The 19,601-nt window shown below is 31.4% G+C and overlaps 12 protein-coding genes across 12 annotated transcripts, besides 4 other annotated features; 4 read left to right on the top strand and 8 right to left on the bottom strand.

Moving 5' to 3' along the window:
- Window positions 1–639: part of a mobile genetic element that runs on past the window's edge.
- Window positions 640–682: 43 nt separating this feature from the next.
- TVAGG3_0476090 (biological adhesion protein) lies at window positions 683–2,540 on the bottom strand (the record flags this gene model as incomplete). The annotated part of the gene is made up of 1 exon (XM_001324379.1): window positions 747–2,510. One exon carries the CDS (start codon window positions 2,508–2,510, stop codon window positions 747–749), a length of 1,764 nt encoding a protein of 587 aa, XP_001324414.1.
- An 86-nt stretch (window positions 2,541–2,626) lies between these two features.
- TVAGG3_0476080 (uncharacterized protein) lies at window positions 2,627–4,193 on the top strand (the record flags this gene model as incomplete). Its single annotated transcript, XM_001324380.1, has 1 exon — window positions 2,627–4,165. The coding sequence occupies one exon, from the start codon at window positions 2,627–2,629 to the stop codon at window positions 4,163–4,165; it is 1,539 nt and encodes a 512-aa protein (XP_001324415.1).
- Window positions 4,194–4,516: 323 nt separating this feature from the next.
- TVAGG3_0476070 (ankyrin repeat protein family) lies at window positions 4,517–4,780 on the bottom strand (the record flags this gene model as incomplete). Its single annotated transcript, XM_001324381.1, has 1 exon — window positions 4,517–4,780. One exon carries the CDS (start codon window positions 4,778–4,780, stop codon window positions 4,517–4,519), a length of 264 nt encoding a protein of 87 aa, XP_001324416.1.
- A 174-nt stretch (window positions 4,781–4,954) lies between these two features.
- Window positions 4,955–5,406, bottom strand: TVAGG3_0476060 (ankyrin repeat protein family; the record flags this gene model as incomplete). The annotated part of the gene is made up of 1 exon (XM_001324382.2): window positions 4,955–5,221. One exon carries the CDS (start codon window positions 5,219–5,221, stop codon window positions 4,955–4,957), a length of 267 nt encoding a protein of 88 aa, XP_001324417.1.
- Window positions 5,407–5,577: 171 nt separating this feature from the next.
- Window positions 5,578–6,616: a mobile genetic element.
- Window positions 6,617–6,647: 31 nt separating this feature from the next.
- Window positions 6,648–7,373, bottom strand: TVAGG3_0476040 (positive regulation of MDA-5 signaling pathway; the record flags this gene model as incomplete). The annotated part of the gene is made up of 1 exon (XM_001324383.1): window positions 6,648–7,373. One exon carries the CDS (start codon window positions 7,371–7,373, stop codon window positions 6,648–6,650), a length of 726 nt encoding a protein of 241 aa, XP_001324418.1.
- Window positions 7,374–7,964: 591 nt separating this feature from the next.
- Window positions 7,965–8,867: a mobile genetic element.
- Window positions 8,868–9,431: 564 nt separating this feature from the next.
- Window positions 9,432–9,461: a mobile genetic element.
- Window positions 9,462–10,201: 740 nt separating this feature from the next.
- Window positions 10,202–11,137, top strand: TVAGG3_0476010 (antiviral proteins family; the record flags this gene model as incomplete). The annotated part of the gene is made up of 1 exon (XM_001324384.2): window positions 10,202–11,092. One exon carries the CDS (start codon window positions 10,202–10,204, stop codon window positions 11,090–11,092), a length of 891 nt encoding a protein of 296 aa, XP_001324419.1.
- An 865-nt stretch (window positions 11,138–12,002) lies between these two features.
- On the bottom strand, window positions 12,003–12,692 carry TVAGG3_0476000 (protein ubiquitination; the record flags this gene model as incomplete). The annotated part of the gene is made up of 1 exon (XM_001324385.1): window positions 12,148–12,672. The coding sequence occupies one exon, from the start codon at window positions 12,670–12,672 to the stop codon at window positions 12,148–12,150; it is 525 nt and encodes a 174-aa protein (XP_001324420.1).
- A 319-nt stretch (window positions 12,693–13,011) lies between these two features.
- On the top strand, window positions 13,012–13,542 carry TVAGG3_0475990 (RNA binding; the record flags this gene model as incomplete). The annotated part of the gene is made up of 1 exon (XM_001324386.1): window positions 13,012–13,542. One exon carries the CDS (start codon window positions 13,012–13,014, stop codon window positions 13,540–13,542), a length of 531 nt encoding a protein of 176 aa, XP_001324421.1.
- A 120-nt stretch (window positions 13,543–13,662) lies between these two features.
- On the bottom strand, window positions 13,663–14,794 carry TVAGG3_0475980 (L domain-like family; the record flags this gene model as incomplete). Its single annotated transcript, XM_001324387.1, has 1 exon — window positions 13,707–14,783. The coding sequence occupies one exon, from the start codon at window positions 14,781–14,783 to the stop codon at window positions 13,707–13,709; it is 1,077 nt and encodes a 358-aa protein (XP_001324422.1).
- A 396-nt stretch (window positions 14,795–15,190) lies between these two features.
- On the bottom strand, window positions 15,191–15,907 carry TVAGG3_0475970 (threonine-type endopeptidase protein; the record flags this gene model as incomplete). Its single annotated transcript, XM_001324388.1, has 1 exon — window positions 15,191–15,907. One exon carries the CDS (start codon window positions 15,905–15,907, stop codon window positions 15,191–15,193), a length of 717 nt encoding a protein of 238 aa, XP_001324423.1.
- Window positions 15,908–16,217: 310 nt separating this feature from the next.
- Window positions 16,218–16,867, bottom strand: TVAGG3_0475960 (uncharacterized protein; the record flags this gene model as incomplete). Its single annotated transcript, XM_001324389.2, has 1 exon — window positions 16,259–16,861. One exon carries the CDS (start codon window positions 16,859–16,861, stop codon window positions 16,259–16,261), a length of 603 nt encoding a protein of 200 aa, XP_001324424.1.
- Window positions 16,868–17,473: 606 nt separating this feature from the next.
- Window positions 17,474–19,365, top strand: TVAGG3_0475950 (helicase protein; the record flags this gene model as incomplete). Its single annotated transcript, XM_001324390.1, has 1 exon — window positions 17,504–19,294. The coding sequence occupies one exon, from the start codon at window positions 17,504–17,506 to the stop codon at window positions 19,292–19,294; it is 1,791 nt and encodes a 596-aa protein (XP_001324425.1).
- Window positions 19,366–19,601: the final 236 nt, after the last annotated feature.

Raw genomic sequence — 19,601 nt, 5'->3', positions numbered from 1 at the left:
AGTCTAGCAGATATACTATCCCAGTCTATATATTCTGCTTTTTTCAAAACCTCTCTCACAATATTTTTGTTATCTAATGGTATACGTTCCATCTTACCTATAGGTATCTTTTCTTTTAACTCTTTCAATATATTGTTTGTGTCTGGAATATGTTTGAGACGGTCCATATAGTTGTCGAAGTCATTGCATATAATCTTTGAGTCTGGGAATATTGTATGGCACAAATGGGATATATAGAAACTTCCACCGAACAAATCTACAAATGTTAGACCATTCGGTAGTTTCTTAAGTTCTCTCAATATAATATCTTTACATCTACTCTTATTTCCAAAGAACGGTAACGGTGGTTTTGTAAAATTCATTTATATATAATAATAAAAATGTTTTTACCCGAAAAGTGACAGAAAAGTGACAAAACATGAAAACATATATAATTTGTGAAAAGCGACACATTATATAATGTTTTCGACCCAGAAGAAGGCTTCTTCCCAGAAGCAATGGAGGAAGAAGAAGAGTCCTCCGAATTCACACCAGAAGACTAACAATTTTCCGAATAAAAACTTCATTTATACTAAACATCTTCGGGGCTAGAGGGCACGAAGTGCCTGGAAGCCCCACTACCTTTTTTTTTTTTTTTTTAGAATTGATCTAAGAATAATGAAATAACAAAAATTTGATGAAATTTTATCTTACAAAATAACATATTTAATGAAAATAGTAACAAAAATATAGTTATGGAATATTCATTAAAAATTCAAATAAGAATCTAATTTTTTTGAATATTTGTTGAGGAACAGATTGTAATCAATATTTTCCTTGTCAAAAATAGCCAGTTGTTTGAGCAATTCCCTAAAAAACGACTGAGAAAATGTAAAATCTTTTGAAATTTCGGAAAGAGAATCGTCGACGAGAACAAAAACATCTCTTCTTTCATCATAATGGCCATAATCAGCTATTTGCATCTTTAATGTATCATTTCTTGTGTCAAGATAGTCTAATTTTGCTCTAATTTCTCTGGCTTTTTCTTTAATTTTAGATCTAAGCATACGACATATGTTGGATAGCTCGTAAAGATCTGAGTTATGACTTGTATTTAGCTCAGTATTCATCAAAGAAAATTCATAAATCTTTTTCGCGTGTTCTTTGATCTGTTTTGCTAGGTATTTCTTCTTATTAGCTAAATACTCTAGTTCGTACTTAGTTGCATCAGCTTGTTTCAGAATTTTTTTGAGATCTTTTTCAAGATCTGTTTCATATTGGACTTTTGGAAGTTCCACAGGTTTATCTAATGAATCTAGTATAATCTGTTGCAGTTTTTGAGCTTCTTTTTGTTGTTCTTCGATATCTAATTCAATCATCTTGAGTTCTTTGCTCATTTTGATTTCTAAAGTGTTGTCATCAGTATTAGACTTTAATTTATATATTTTCTGTTCTATTTCATCAAGTTTCTTGGAAATATTTCCTTGATGTTCTATTTTTTGGGACAAATTCTCTAATTTCGTTTGGATCTTTGTTTGTTGATCTTGTGTTTCTTCCAGTTCCTTCTCTAATCTATCTGTTTTTTGAAAGATGCTGATTTTGGATTCTGTTAATGAATTCAAGAGATTGTTTGTAATTGGTGGTGCTCTTTTCCTTAATAGATCCAGTTGGAATGTCGTTGTTGAGATTTCTGAATTCAAATTTTGTAATTCAAGGTTTTTCTTCGAAATTTGATTGTTTTTGCTTCGTATTAAGTTATTAGCAACTTGTATCTGGCTATCAGCATTGTTGATCTCATTCTGTAATGCATTGTTTCTTTTTTCTTGAGTAGATATTAAAGATTCAAACTCAAACTTTGATTTTATTGGAGAACCATATGTATTTTCGTTTGATTTAGGTGAACTTTCTAATGATTCTTCATATTTTGCTTGTTTATCATGGATTTCTTTGTCTAAAATTGTTCTTGTTTGTTTTAAAATAGATAATTTTGATGTGATAAGTTCTTTTATATCATTTAATGACGAAATACTCTTCTGTGTAGCTAATATTTTGTCATTTAGACTTCGGATTTGATCTGGTAGTTCAATTGCTTGTAATTCAACTATATTTGATTGATCAGCTTGTTCTTTTGGTTCAAGAAGCGAATGATATTGTGTTTGGGTGCTTTTCAAGTGTATATTTAAATTATCACTAAGTTTTTGAAAGTTTTGAACATCTTTGTCGACAATTTCATATTTTCTCTGTAAAATGGAAAGTTTTTGCTCTAGCTGTTGTAATCTGTTGCTTTCATTAGATATTTCATCATTTAATTTTGAATCAGATTTTATGGATTTAGTATGCGATGTAGTTAACAACCCACTTTTTTCTTCGTTTTTCTGATTAATTTTCAGCGATAACTTTGCAATTGAATCAGATTTGATTTTTTCTTGTTTAATAAGCAATGATATTTGCTCTTGTAAGTCAAAAATCGATTCTTCAGTCGCATTAATGTATTCCAATTGGTCATTAATATGAGGAACTGGAGAATACATCAAAGAATAATCAAATCAAAAACGGATTCAATATAAAAATTGAAAATATAAAATAAATATCAATATACATTATGCTTTGAAATGTATAATCTTTTATTTTATAAAGTTATATTTTTATGGTAATTACAATTCGCCTCGTCTCTCCAAAGGTGACGAAGCGACTAAACCCTAATCTTGTGAGTGTCCTTCAAACATGGAAACGCAGCTATATTCCTCCATGGACATTTTTATTCCATTTTCTCGAAATTTTATGTATTATTTTTTATTGCTACGGTGTTATTTATCCAACAATCGATGGAGTATATCACACAAGAAAGCAATTAACAGATTTACTATTTCCAAAGCAAACAGATGATGCTCCATACGCATTTGTTGATGATATTTCAGATTATTTCGACGATTTTCTCGAAAACCTTGAAAATTTCACCAAAGGATCGTTTTCAAATATGGAATTTATCAATCAAACTCGCCCAGTTAAATTCCAAATCAATTGGGAAAATGGTTCAGAAATCAAATACAACCAAATAGATGTTAACTACGAACTATTTCGCCACGTATATTCAATAAGCGCCTTTACATCTTTCGTTATATACTCGAATGAAACCGATGTTATAGGTTGTACCCAGTGGGATATCAATGTTGCGATTTACAAGCCAGAAGGTGGATATGGCTTCATTCCAGATCCAAAAATTAGTTATAGCTCGTGTCCTTCGCACTACATTTCAGACAATAGAGAAGAAAGAAAAAGAATTTCTCGAAAAAGAATTTTTATTAAGCATAATGTAAGGAATTTCAGAGATGTCGAGATCAGATATGATCCAAATAGAGCAGCAACAGACAAAATTACTATTCAAAACGTTCTCGATTGCATTAAAAACAAAACATTAAATAAATACATTCCTCCTCCAATAGAACCGCCAAAGAAAACATTCAACAGAGGCACCTTGTCATTATACAATGTCATGCAGCGCTTCGGATTGATGTTTTTACTCATTTCCGGTATGGAATTTTATTTAGATTCGTTAAACATCTGGAAACTATTTTCCATACACAGAAAACGTCTTCTTGTTGATAGTATATACAAAGAATTGACTTTATTTGATCAATTCCATACAACAATTGGATTTTGGAATATATTTTTCTTCATTAAGAGCGTTTTAGTTGTTATCCTATCTCTAATAGTGATCAGTGATAGCTCCAAGATATCACAATACCCATCCCATCGCTCCATGCACATTTTCGGCGTCGCATCTTTTATTGCAACGTCATGTGCACTTAGATGGTTCATCCACTGGCCAAAAGTGTACCGTCTGACTCTTTTATTCGTCAATGGTATACGCAGAATCGTTATAAACCTCGCCAGCCAGTCAATTATCCTTCTTTCTTTGATGCTTGCAACTGTTTTTCTTTTCGGATTCGTTGCACAAAAAGCAGAATCATTTATTGACCTTTTGAAGCTGTTTATCTCCATGATCTTCGGAGATAGTTTGTATCCAACGTACACAGAGTTCAGTGATGGCTCTTTCGAATATAATTTGATGTCTTTCATTTTTAACTCTTTCTTGATCATGGTTTTGATTTGGATTTTCTTCACAGCGAATACAGCTATCATGACATGGGTCGACCACCATATTATTTCTCAGCTTACTCAATAAAATGTTTGTTTATTTATTAAGATTAAAAAATCTTTTTGTTTTGTTTGTTTTTTATTTTGTTTTGTTTTATTTGTGTTTTGTTTTATTTTGTTTTTTGTTTGTTTGTTTTATTTGTGTTTTGTTTGTGTTTCGTTTTGGTTTATTTTGTTGTTGTTGTTATATATATTAAAATATGTCTCAAAATACCAACTTACCTTTGACTTATTGATGAAAATCATACAGTAAATTATATGAGTTTCTCTTATAGAGAGAATAGCAGAAAGTGTCAAGTGTGCCATTAAAAAAGTGTGAAGATTTCTATAATCTGCTATAGTTTGAGTTATTGTAAAATTAATTTTTATTCAAAGTAGATTATTGGGCACCAATAGATATTAAATAATTTTTCACTTCTTCACGTGAAACATACAGTGAAGTCCTTCCAACATTATCTCTTGCTTGTTTATTAGCTCCAACAGAGATGAGATATTTAACGATTTCAAGATGGCCTTCAAATGATGCTTGAATGAGTGGAGTCCAACCATCATTATTCTTTGCTTCTTTATCAGCTCCAACAGAGATGAGATATTTAACAACTTCGAGATTACCATTATATGATGCTTGAATGAGGGGTGTCATTCCTTTATTATTCCTTGCGTCTATATCAGCTCCAACAGAAATAAGATATTTAACAACTTCAAGATGACCTCTAGCTGAAGCTTTAATGAGTGGAGTATCTCCCCATTTATCCTTTGCTTCTTTATCAGCACCGACAGAGACTAGATATTTAGCAATTTCTAGATGATCAACAAATTATGTACAAATGAGTGGAGTCATTTCATAAAAGCACTTTACTTCTTTATCAGCTCCAACTGAAATAAGATATTTAACAACTTCAAGTTTATTATATCTTGATGCAATCATGAGTGGTGTTTCTCGAGCATGATTCATCAATTCTATATCATAGTTACATTCGATGAGAGATTTGACCAAGTCGAGATTTCCTTTTTTACATGCATCTGAAAGTACATAAGTCATCATTCTCTTTTCCCTAAATTCTTCACAAGCTATTGCCATCATTTCATGATTTCTACTTGCCGAAAGTTCTTCAAAGAATTCATAAACACTTTGAAAGTTCCCCGAATTCTTAAGTTCTCCTATTTTGGCTGATATATCATTGTTCGAACAATTTATTTGGTTGGTTGTCGTTTCTTCTGCATTTTGTCTTTGAGTCTGGATAGAACTTAATTCTTCTTGAACCTGATTAATTCTTATCTTCAAAGATAAAATATGAAATCCGAAAATTCATGCATAGTTAAACAGATTTCACGGTATTAACATTTAAAGATACATTTATATAACTTAAATTTGATCAAAATTCAATTGAACATTTACATTGATTAATAAACAACTAATTTTAAATTTTAAAGCGTTAAGGGTGCACCCGTATGTACGTTTATTTGAGAGGAGGAGGATTGCCCTCTCAATTTTGAGGGATTCGTTAGTTTATTTTCTCGATGAATATGCAATAAAATTTGATTTTTACCTTATCAATATACTTCATATAATATACACATGTTCATGTAAAAACTTTTTTCCAAAATCCTCAGGAATTAAGGGATTTTTGAATTTTAAGAATTTTTTTCGAATTTTTTCGAAAAAAAAAATATTTTCAGAACAGCCTTAACGGCTAAGATTTAGGAACAATGTTAAGTATCAAAAAGAAAGGAGGTCTGATATAGACAACATATATCGTTGAAGGTTGAAAAAATCTCTAATATTTGAGCCCAAAATTTCAAATTTTAATTTTTTGAAAAAAGAGGCCACCCGTATGTACGTTTATTTGAGAGAGGAGGATTATATTTTTGAAAGGGTGAAACATTATGAATATGTTAATTATATAATAATATGTATTATTATAAAAAGAAAAAATAAAGCACGTTAAAATTTTTCTTTCTTGATTTTTTACAAAATCTACTTAGAATTATGCAAAATATGACTAAATAATTATAAATTTCAAGTTAAATTTTAATTTTGATAAATAATTTAAATTTCAAAATATCAAGTTCAGTTCGACTATGTATGTAGTAATTCCTCAATAAAGTGCCAAAACCCTATTAAAATATATGAACATTTTCAACATTTTAATTTTTTATTTAAAAATTTGATGGAATATGAGCTTCAAACAATTATTATGTAAATAAAAATAATTAAATATATGTATTTATTCGTATTACAACCGTAGTAAGTCGATTCTTCCTTTCTTCTACTGAGTTTTGAATTTGATTTCGAATTGTAAAGAGATTCAAAGGGAAAATACTAGCGGATAAAAACTACCTCCATGAAAGGGTCATAATGGACTCAAGTTGTATTTTTTGATATTTTTTGCTTTTCGAGCCTAAATAGGTAGCCAAGATAATGCCTAAAAATAAGGTTCTAAATTCTGAAGTTTACATGATCCTCTCGTGTGCACCCTTAAAGTCAGAGATGCAATAATTTATAATAATTATTTGAATCCAAAAAAACCTAGATAATTTCTCACACTATCTATTGCAACTGAGAATACTGTTTTTCCTTCATTATTCATGACACTTTTATCAGCTCCCTGAGCGACTAGATATTTAACAACTTTATGACGACCTTTAATTGATGCACATTTTAATGGAGTATATTCATCATTATTCTTTGCCTCTTTATTAGCTCCAACAGAGACAAGATAATGAACAACTTCAAGATGACCATTTCCTGCTGCAAAAATGAGTGGAGTATATCCATATTTATTCTTTGCTTCTATATCTGCCCCAATTGAAATAAGAAATTTCACAACATCCAAATGACCATAACATGATGCAATAATGAGTGGAGTAAGACCAAATTTTGTTCGTGACTCTTTATCACAGCCACAGAAAATGAGAGATTTGACAAGATGAATTATCCCATTGCGGCATGCAAGATGCAGTATGTTACTTGTATCACATGATTTCTTTTTCCAAAGTCCTTCTTCACAAGCTTTTTTCATCATTTCACGATTTCTGCTTGCCGAAAGTTCTTCAAAGAATTCGTAAACACTTCGATGGTCGCCACAGTTCTTAAGTTCTGCAATTTTAACTAGGATATCATTTGAACTATTGTGGTTTCCATTAATTTGATTGGTTGCTGTTTCTTCGTCTGTGCTTTGCCCGTGAGTCTGAACCTCAATATATTCGCAATTCTGATTAATACCTTGACTCATTTTTGAAATGGAGGAACTTTAAATAACCCAATAAAAATAAAAATCTCCAATAAACGCCTTCACAATTTTGAGAGAACTCTCGATTTTTGGGATAGCTTTGTAGCACCCATATCTCGCTATATAAAAAACTCAAGAGGATAAATAATTTTTTTGAAAGGAAATAATTTTTGAGACTTTTACAAATTTCTTTTGTTATTGGATAGTAAATTGAGTGATATAGAATTCAATGTAGCCAATATATGTTGTTATAGCATTTAAAGTTATTAAAGAACATGTTTTTATACAAAAATATAAAGAGTACACGTTAGATTTTCAATACAATTCAAAAATTGAACGCCAAAATGAGATTTTATCTGTATCGTCTTTATTTTGAATCGATTATTTGGAGCTTCTATGAGACACATAAATATGGTCTAGATGTAGGATAAATCATGAGATATTGGTCTTACTATATAATTTTATTTATGACGATAAATACTGTTTACTCATCCTGCAGACCCTTAAAACTGCTTGAATTCTATTCGAATTAAAATTTCTTGCTGCAATCACAAAAATAATATGATCCTATCATTGATACATCAATTTTGCTTTGAGTAGGGGTAATTTTAGATAAAAGTGACACACCCGTGAAGGGTGTGATTACCGATCGGTAATTTCGACAGTTTAGAATTTAAAATTTTTTAATGAACTGTTGCGAGTTTCATAAAGAATTTAAGGAATATAAGCAAAGATTTGAATCAAAATCTTAGACCTAAGCCGCTCGATTCGCTCGCGGCTTCCGCGAATTACAGATCAGCAAAGATTTGAATCAAAATCTTCGAACTAAGCCGATCGCTTCGCTCGCGGCTTTCTTTATTATTTTAAATTTGCATATTTCCATCAAAAGTTCATAAGGTAAAAAATTTCGTTTATTTTTACTAAGAAAAAAAAGGTTTTTGATAATAAATTTATTTTATTTCGAAAAAGTAGCAATAATCGTAAAAGGGTATTGATAGGCTTGCTAAAGTAACTAATTTTAGCTGTCAAATACTTTTGTATTTTGAAGTAAATTAGTATAAATTTGTTTTTACTTTTATTTCGAAAAAGTAACAATAATCGTAAAAGGGTATTGATAGGCTTGCTAAAGTAACTAATTTTAGCTGTCAAATACTTTTGTATTTTGAAGTAAATTAGTATAAATTTGTTTTTACTTTTATTTCGAAAAAGTAACAATAATCGTAAAAGGGTATTGATAGGCTTGCTAAAGTAACTAATTTTAGCTGTCAAATACTTTTGTATTTTGAAGTAAATTAGTATAAATTTGATATTATTTTAACTCCCTTTGAAAACCTCAATTTTCCATACAGAGGGAACGGGAATAGCATCCAATATTCCCTGAGAATGGTTGCGCATTCTCAGTTCCCTCTATATTTCGAACGAAGCTCTCATCGGTCTTTTTTTTAATACTCAACGTTTTTTTTTCCCTGTCACTTTTAGCTAAAATTTGGGTTTGCCATTTTGCTTTGAAATCATTTTGTTGTCTTGACATTTCCTTTCTTTTTTATGTGCGAGAAACCACTGTCTCGGTTATTTCATGAGTATTGTGAATTGTCTTATCAGAGATTCATTAAAATAAAAAATGAAATTTCCTAATTCATTCAGAGAAAAACAGTATTTTACTCGAGAACCAGATTTCATGGTATTATAACTTAAAGATTCAAATATATATTGATCAAATAACGAACTTATTCAAAATGCTATTATAACTTAAATATTTCATTTAAAAAACTATCAATGTTTAAGATGCATTTAAATTTATTACGACTCCTCAATAATAGAATATGAAATTATCAATAAATAAAAAATAAAATAATAAATTTTTTTTTGATATAAGATAATAATTTTTGTATCTTAATATTCATTATCAATTGCTAAAATGCATGTATGCTATGTTTTTATTTGAAAATAAAGAGTTTTCAACGAAAACATAAATTGTTAAGTAAAACATTCAAAATCATTTAATTTTGACTACTATATTATACTATTTCCGCTATAAAGATATGTGTTTGAACATCCGTAGAGTAGGTGACAAAAGTGCATACTCTTAAACAACCGTCGGATTTCCAGGTGAAATCGTGACACACTTTCGTCTTTCGTAGGCAGTGGTGGTTGTTACAAAAGGTAACTTCGAATGTAGCGTGAAATCTGCAAAAAAAATTCTGAAATTTGAATGGAGAACACAAAAATTGAATAGTTTACGTCAATAAAAAAGAGAAAAATGAAGCCAATGTGTCTCGAACCTAGGACTTAGAGCAGCAATCCCACTGTTTATCCCATTACACTACATGCATCTCTCACCTAAGTGAATGAGATCAAATATATGATAACCTTTTCCCCATTATATTCTTGTGGAAAAGTGACAAATAGCAACTTTGACCCTCTCTCGTAAAACATTCAAAATCATTTAATTTTGACTACTATATTATACTATTTCCGCTATAAAGATATGTGTTTGAACATCCGTAAGTGTTGGAACGGAACAGGTTGATAAGACATATGAAAATGAAATAAAATTTTGACACATGGTATAAGACACTTTATGCAATTTCATTTTTCATTGTTTTATGCCACCATGTGTAATAAGCAAATTGTTTTACAAAACACTTCTTCTGACATTTTATAGTTTGCTATCAAAAATTCAACGCAATCAATTTCAATTCATAAAATTTTTGATGGTAGTTGGATAGTCTTTTAAATTTTATGATTTCTCATTTTTATAAAATCCCGTCTTAATTCAAATTTTGATTGTTTCATTCAGTCAAATTAAATTTAACATCTCATTTTTCAGAATGGAAGGTAATTTAACTGTTAACATCCATTATTTAAGATCATGCAACTATCACTGCAAGTTCTGCTTCCACAGAGGCATTGAGAATTCTTCAACTTTAAAACTTGAAGAATGGCATAAAATCATTGATACAATTGCCAAATCCGGGTTAGTCAAGAGGATAAACTTCGCAGGAGGCGAGCCATTTATGCTTAGAAAGCATATTGTTGACTTGATTCGCTATGCCAAGAAATCGGGAGTAGAAGTGTCAGTAATCACCAATGCATCCTTATTGACAGAGAATGTCTTTAATCTAGTTAAAAACGATTTAGACATGCTTGGTGTTTCCTGTGACTCAGGAAATGATGAGATCAATAAGCAGATAGGAAGAGCAGAGCGTGATAATGATGAGCAATTGCCACATACTGTCATTATCAGAAGAGCTGCAAACATGGCGAAATTCTCCAACAAATATTTCAAGGTGAATACTGTAATTTGTCGTGAGAACTTACATGACAACTCAATTTTCCAGCTTATTAATGAAATCCAGCCAAACAGATGGAAAGTTTTCAGAGTCCTCAAGATTGAAAATGAAAATGGATGTTTCAAGGACGAAAGACCACCATACACAGGTTATATTACCGATGAGGAATGGAAGGCATGGATCGAGAGATGCAAAGAGTTATGCCAAATTAAGCCTGTTTTGGAAGACAACGATGATATGCAAACATCGTACATCCAGGTTGATGAAGAAGGTTATCTCCTTGATTCTTCATCAGGAAGCAAAGTTAGAAAGGCTAATCTCCTCGAGGTTAGCTTCAAGCAAGCTATGACTGGTCTCGGATTTGACCAAAAGAAGTTTTACAAGCGTGGTGGATTATTCCATATCACCAATGCTAATTATGAGCTTTAATTTGTTCTGTATTTATGCGATAGAATAAATTTAGGTTATATTTAACTCTTCTGAAGAAGTTTTTGATTAATCCTTTATAAGAAAAAGAACTCGAAAAGAAATGATGATGTTATCCATACGATAAGATATCATATGGCATTAAGAAAAGTTCGAATTGGAGAGAGATTATTATATAAAGCAATGTTAGAATTTAAAAGAAATAGAAAGAATAATGAGTTAACAGTTAACATCAGCGACATTTGAACCAGCTCTAATTGCAATATTAAAAAAGCATCAATTTATAGATTTTGAATAGGGTTTTGCAAACTGGCACGAGTTTCGAGGATTCGTGCCAGTTACGGGCGTAAAATTGAATGGACAAAGGGCAAAAAAGGGAAATTTTTGCAACATTGTGCCACTTTACGTGCCACTTTGCAAAACCCTAATTTTGAATAACATAAACTAATAATGCAAATCAATGATATACTTGAAAAATTGCGGATTCTATCAAGTATGAACGTAGCATAAAAGATAATCATTCTCTGTATTATAATAGCACTCATCATTCTTTATTTTTGTTTGTTGATTTGTAAAATTCGTTTGATATCTTGCAAATTACAACCTTTTATGAAAAATCACTAAAAAAGTACAATTCCACTTTGAGGAACACTAATTCTTGTATTTCATTTGGCTTAATGTTATCATAATCCTGACCAAGAGTACTTGCAGACGTTTCAAAAATTTTGACTTCATTACGACTTTTTTTAGATCAAAAAGTGCCAAGGTAATGCTATAACAATCAAATCATATAGTTCAAATTCCATTTTTAAATGCTGTAATTGAATTTTTGTAGAAATTTCTTGGTATTCAATTAGATATTTTTCATTTTGAAATTTCCAAATTACTTTAGTTATTTTCTATTCATAAATATCTGTAATATTGTTTTATTCGAATTAATTTATTACAATTATTAGAATTATTCCAATGAAATGTTATTTTTACATTAAATTTGCTTTTCAAAGCGCATAATACATGAAATAGTATAATGTAGTATTAGTCTAGTTCATCTACATGACTTATTTTAAGTTGCCAAATAATTCAATGTTGGCAAGTGTGAAACAGTTGGATCCGAAGGAATTCTTGCCTGTCATTGTAAACCTAACGATACTGAATTGACCTGTTGGTTGGATAACTTTTGAAAATGTCTTGTTTGAGTTATTTAATTCATCAGTTTCGGTAACTTGATCAACTTGGCGGTAATCAACGCCATCATTAGAAACTTCAACTTTCCATGATCTTGGGTGTGTACTTCCCTTGCCTCCTTGAAATGTCTTTAACGTGTAGCCATGTAATTCAACTTTTTTGGTAGCAAAAGTAATTTCAATCCATGAGTTATCTTCGTTTTCTGATGTCCACTCGTTGTCATTTGAAGGACCAACAACATCCATTGGATCAGCAAAGCAACGAACTGATTTTGATGAAACCTTTACTTTAACTTCGTTTCCGACTTTACCACCATTAGCTTTTCTCATAGCAGCAAAAATACCATTTAATGGTGCTTCCTTCTTCAATGGATATGCTACAGAACTTCCACCTCCCATAGAAAGTGATTTTTTGCCAATTTTTCAGAGAGTGATGTAACCATAATAAAATAAATCTTTTCAGAAATCATTTGAGAATTATTGCCATAAAGGAATTTTATAAAAAATCTGAAATTTCACAAAATGACATCAATCTGGTTTCGGATTCAACGACCATAAATATCATGGTTCTGTTTCATATCCAATGCACTATAGAATTCAGATTACTTTTGCATAAACCGACTCATATCAAATCTTATTGTCCAGCACATTATGCAAGATGAGACCATCATCATTGCATAACATATCAAACACTACATGCTAAATCTAAATCCTTGACCACTAGTTCATTTTTTAATCATGAACGAAGATGATGATATGATGAAGGATCTTTTAAAGCTGGAATACGAAGCAAAACTAATAGATAAAGCAGAAAATCAGTTTATAAAGAAGGAAGAATCTACAGTTGTTGGACAGCAAGAGAGTACAAATACATTTGCAGAAAGATTTCAGAAAAGGCAAGAATTTAAGAAGAAAATTAGAGACAGTACAAAAGTATCTCCCACATTCTTACGAGAAGATGCTGGAAAAGTTTGGAATGATGCATCACTTTCTGAATGGCCAGAAAATGACTACAGAATTATGGTTCTTGGACTGCACCAGGCTTGCACTGATGATAAACTCTATGATGCATTTAAACACTATAAATCAATTGTTAAAGCTCATGTTGTCCACGATACCTCAAATAGAGGTAAGCATTATGGATTTGTGTCCTTAATGGATGTCAATGATTATATTAAAGCCATGAAAGAAATGGATGGTGGCTTTGTCGAAAATGCTAAAGTACATTTACAGCCATCCAAATGGAAAGACAAGTCTTTAAAGAAATAAAAATTGTTTGTATCATTAAAATTGAATTAATTTATATTATAACAGAAAATATATTTTATTATCTTTCGAAATCATTAGTTATTAAGAGAAAATAAAATAATTGATAGAATTCAGTATAAATACAATCTTTTTAATGACATTATCAATACATAAATAATTTTTTTTTATCCTCTTCGAGCAATTTGTTCTTTCATGATACTAATCATCTGAGCATCAGTTGCATTGTCTGGTAGACCGAAGTGTCTCCTGATTGCTTCTCTTAAACCTTCAGGATTTGTAGTCTTTTTATCAACTTCAATATCAGCGGCATTCTGTTCTAAAGCAACTGAATATTCTTGAAGCATTGCGTTGTATGCATCTAGTGATGGCTTCGAGATCTTCGTAGTTAAGTCGATATCGATTGGTTCTGGATTATTATTGGAAAATTTGGATGATTGTTTGTTTTTACGATCCTCTTTCACATTTTGTTCGTGTTGTAATGATTGTAATTCTTCTTTCATCATTTGAATAATATCTCGTTGTTTTTGCAATTGTTCGTCTAAGAAATCGCTCTTAGACTTCTTCTGTTTAGATTTCTGTGCGGGGGTTTCGTTGAAAATGTTATCTATGAACTGTATAATATCTTCATCTTTCCATCTTAAAATTGTAAGAATTCTAACAACTCTTACTGAAAGAGGATCATTTTGCTGGCGAGTGGCATCAACATCAAGCTGATTTAATGAGCGAGGAAGTCCAGCATAAATCCAGCCGTTAATTAAGGCATCTGTAAAGCTTTCGACGTACATATTTAATTCCTGTTGAGGCATTTTATTTGCATCTCCACCTTTGTAATATGTTGCAAGAGTCTTTGCACTTACTTCTGAAAATTCATTTGGTGTTACTTTGATTCCGTTAATTATTTCAATTTTAGGACCAAGAACGAGTATAGCAAGTTGTCTAAAATTCGGGAGCATACTTAATGGCGATCCTGCTGCTGAAAAAGAAGTAATATTTGTATTGCGAGGGAAATTTCTAAAGGAAACTAAAGGATTATTATCAAAAACTACACCACGAATATTTCCTTTGGGTTCAAAACCGGTGAAATCTGTTAAAAGATTGTTGCTAGCGTCAAATGAAATTGCTGCATCAGGAATTTCAATATCATTGAGATCTCTGAGGCGCATATTTGATACTGGGAATAATTTGTAGTTAATCATCGAGTCAAGCTGTGTTTTTGTAAATCGGGACTTGGATTCCGACATTTTTCTCTAAAATTTCTAAACTGAATTTGAATTTCTCCATTATTGCTTATTAAAATTGGTCATTTTCTTACATTTTTGTATTATTGAAGCTATGTATAGTTATTTTATTTATCTATTTTTTAATTTAATGTCGAATTTAATGAGATTAAAATCAATTATTAAAATGGTGGCTCATGAGTCATCGGCATATATTTCATTAGCATCAATTCTTAAATATATAAGTTCAAAATCTGTTAATGAAATAGTTTACTTAAATTTTGATATAATTTTTAGGTAAGGAATACTTCGAACATGAAACGAAATATTTAATATCAAGTAACATGCAATTTGAAGTATATTAAACAATGTTTATGGTATAAATTAGCAACTCTATCAACAAAATAATAATAAAAAAGAACCCGTAAAATTTAGAGATTGACATTATCAGGTTTGTCAATTCCCTTAACTATTCCAGCAATCTCTTCTGGGCTCATGTATACAACAGGCGAATTTGGTTTCATAATCGCGACCTCCATATTTTTCGGTCTGCAATCAGCAATTTCTCTAAGAGAACCAATTGTAATACGTTTTACATCATCTTCCGATAAATTATCGACGTAGTACTTTTCAATGTATTCTTGTACTGGATGACCAAAGCGTCCAATTCCTCTTGCTTTCCATTCACTAAGTATACCACTTGGCAATGTTTCATATATATGTGGTTTATCCAAAGGATCAAAACCGCAAATTAAAGTAGTTACACCAAACGGTCGAACGCCACCGCTTTGAGTGTACGTTAATTGTACAGTTGCAATATATCTTGCTATATTTTCTATTGGTATTGCGTCTTCAAATGTAAGGCGATACGATTGTGCTTCGAATTGAGCTTTTTCGACTAATACACGAGCATCTGCTGGCAAGCCAGTAAATGCACATAATATATGCTTATCGAGTAGGCACATATTGTTTGAAGAATCTTGTTTTTGAAGTTTCATCATATCCCGCTTTTCAATCGCTGCGACAATAATTCCCGGAGCTTGGATAGCAAGAACTGTGGTACCATTATGAGCAGCCGCAGCTGCATATTCTATTTGAAATAATCTTCCATCTGAGCTAAATCGAGTTAAAGCTCGATCATATGACATTTTGAAATTATTTTTGGACACATCTCAAAAAGGCACATCATTTTGATGTCCTATCTTCATCTATTGATAATATTACTGGAAATGAGGTCTAAAAAATGGATGGATAACTGTTTTTAGCTCAAAACAATTTGGGTTTAACGAAATTATAATTATTCGGTTAATGGCAATGATAAATTATGAAACACTATAACATATACAATATGAGAATCATGAATTTATGGCATTCTATGCTTAACGTACATTCTCCTATTCCTTATTCGCAGATGGAAAGATGAATATGATTATTAGAAAACAAGTAATATAAAACATACAGCTTTAGTTGAAAGAAATATAGTTATGGTGAAAGGAAATTTAGATAAGATCGGCATAATCATCTCTTTGGCAAGCAATTTCATTATATTTGAATTCTAGGAATTCTTCATGCTTTCTGAGTTGTTCTTGTCTTTCTTTGTAAACGGCATTGATTTCTTTTTCATCAATCTTATTTTGCTTTTCAATTTTTTGTTTCTGTTCACTGAGTTTTCTGTTTTCTTCCTTAAGTTTGAGAGTTCTTTCTTTTTCGGCTTTTAGTGATTTACGAAGTTGTTCTATTTCAGCTTTTGCATTGATAATTTGTAATTCTATTTGAGTAACTTCAGCCTTCTTCTTACTAATTTGTTCTTTAATATCAGCTTCTTGTTGTGGAGTTGTTGATCTTTCTTGTCTTGTAATTTTCATTGATTGCGATGTAGGTGTTGCAGATCTCTTACCTTTAGCAAGAGTTAAAAAGTTCTCTTCCTTCATTGAAGGAACTTTTTTGATTTGAGTTATTGGGGACTTTGATCTTGGAAGTGATTTTGTTTTATCATCATTAATTTTATTGGCTAATGGAGCATTTTCAATTCCTCTGCATGTCTTAGCCTTTTTCTCGTTGCTTTTTGTTACACTTGCAAAGACTTCCTGAAAGATGTTCATATAGAGAGCGAAATTTATGAAATTAATAAACGTACATAAATCGCAAAGAATTTATTTCATTTGAAGATATTTGTAGTTCATTTGTAGTATGAAGATCACTCATATGAGTGGAAGCTATAAATACCAAAAAATTCATTTTATATATGAATGAATTCAATTTGGAATTAGATAACGGAATGACTAGAGACAACAATGAGCAGTTACATCTATATTTACAAGTAGTTCAGAGATATCTAGATTGTATATATAAATACCATGGAATCGCAAAATTTTTGAATACAAATACGATGTTAAGATTTTTCTATTATCTAATAAGAAAGAGAAAATATGGTATATAGAATTATTTACGAATTTAACTTTAAACAATAGATTAAATGAATCAAATATTTAATAGAATAGTGTTCTTTATCAATCCTTGATTAGTCACACTTTTCTACATGAAATATATAAGATACTTCATTGAATATCTTTTTGACAAACATTCCTTATTGATTGAATCAATTTGAGGTCAATTTTCAAATTCAAGCAACACAATATCGAGAAAAATTCATTCATATCTTATGGATAATTGATATATGTTAGAATTGCTATGTTTTTATACAAAATCTTCATAAAAAGTGACAAGAAAGACAAAATCTTTGGATGACTGAAGAAGCACAACAAAACCCAGAACAAACCGAGCAAAAAACAGAGCAAACAGTAACTGTAGAAGAAATTACAGAAGGTTTATTCTCAGAATCAACAATTGATGCCTTCGAACTCAATCCAAGATTAATTTCTGCTCTTAAGAAGATGAAAATCGACAAATTCACAAATATTCAGACAGAGTCAATCCCACCAATCATTTCTGGCAGTGATGTACTTATGCGTGCCGATACAGGTTCCGGAAAAACACTTGCATATTTACTTCCAATCATGCATAGGCTTGCAACAGACTTTCCAAGAGATACAAACCCGATTAGAAGAGATATGGGATGCCTTGCTATTGTCATTGCGCCAACAAGAGAACTTTGTCTCCAAATTGAAACCGTTGTTCAGGATCTTCGTTCTCAAATGAACTTTGTTATCAGTGGTTCATTACTTGGTGGTGAAAAAGTCCAATCAGAGAAGAAGCGCCTTAGAAAAGGAATCAATCTTTTGATAGCAACTCCAGGAAGACTTTTATACCATCTTCAGAACTCGCAAAACCTCTACGTTAACAATCTTAAGTTCTTAGTACTCGATGAAGCCGACAGACTCCTTGATATGGGCTTCGGAAAGAAAGTTGCCGAAATTATCGAAATAATTAACCAAGCACAAAACAAAGTCGACGACAATCCTGTTCACCAAACCATTCTCGTATCAGCTACATTACCAAAAGAGCTTCATTCCCTTACTGAAATTGCTTTATATAAACCAACCGAAGTTGGTATCATGCAAGACGAGAAATTCTCTATTCCTCAAACATTACTACAGCGATTCGTTACAGTTGATGCCAAATGGCGTCTTGTTGCCCTTGCAACATTACTAAAACGATATATGATTGAAGAACCAGAGACAAAAGCCATTGTTTTCCTCAGCTGCTGCAAGTCCGTTGATTTCCATGCCTCATTCTTCTCATTCTTCAACTTCATGACACCAGAAGAAAGAGCACAAAAAAAAATTCCACAAAGAAACTACAAAGGACCAAATCCCAATGCCGAAGAGAACAAACCAACCATCAGAGATACACATGCAAGCACAGATAACGATGAAGTCGGTGCTTTCTCCCAATTTTTCAATTGCCCAGTCTTCAGAATCCACGGAAACGTTGATCAGATCGAAAGATCAAAGACAATTTCAAAGTTCACAGCTGCAAAGAGTGCAATTATGTTTTGTACAGATGTTGCAGCTCGTGGTCTTGATATTCCTAACATTTCTGTAATCATTCAATACGATCCACCAGTTGACACAGAAGATTATGTACATAGAGTTGGCCGTACAGCAAGAATTGGACATGACGGAATCTCTTATTTGTTCCTTCAGCAAAATGAGCTTGGTTTCATCGATCTTTTGAGAGATAGAAAGGTCCAAATCAAGCCATACAAGTACGAAGAGTTGCAAAGGAAAGGCGTTGCAGCAATGTTAGGTGATAATCCAAATTTGTGTTTCGCTGCTATGAGAAAAGAAACATTTGAGTGTGTAAAGACAAATGATTTAGAGATGGCGGCTGGACAAGCATGGGCTGCTTCTATTGCTGCTTACACTTCGCACCATAAAACAACGAGGTCTATTTTCAGAGCACAGGCATTACACCTCGGACACTTGGCAACAGCATTTGGACTTGAGAAAACACCAGCAGAGATCAAGGAAATGCTGCATGAGGATCGCGATCTTCAGGAAAGCATCAACAAACCAACAGAGAAGAAGGAGATGCTTCCTGCATTCGAAGAACGTACTTCTGAATTCTTATAAAGATAGAAATTTTGATTATTATTTTGTTAAATTCAAATTATTCCTTTTTTTTTACATTTTTTATATTCGACTTGAAATAAAATTATATTATAATCATAACTTAGTGATAAAATTATGACATCCATTTTGAGTGAATTTTATGATATATCTTCATTAGCGATGGCAGCAAACAAATTTTCAGACTCACTGTAATAGTCTCTTGATTTTCATATGTTAACTATAGTATATGAATATGACTCAAGTCACTGATTTTCGAAATGATTATTATAAAAATGACTGTCATGATTAATTTTAGTTTTTTTATTGG

This window comes from Trichomonas vaginalis, chromosome II, assembly GCF_026262505.1.
Source record: "Trichomonas vaginalis G3 chromosome II, whole genome shotgun sequence".
Lineage (NCBI taxonomy): Eukaryota > Parabasalia > Trichomonadida > Trichomonadidae > Trichomonas > Trichomonas vaginalis.
This window is presented reverse-complemented; position numbering and strand designations above follow the sequence as displayed.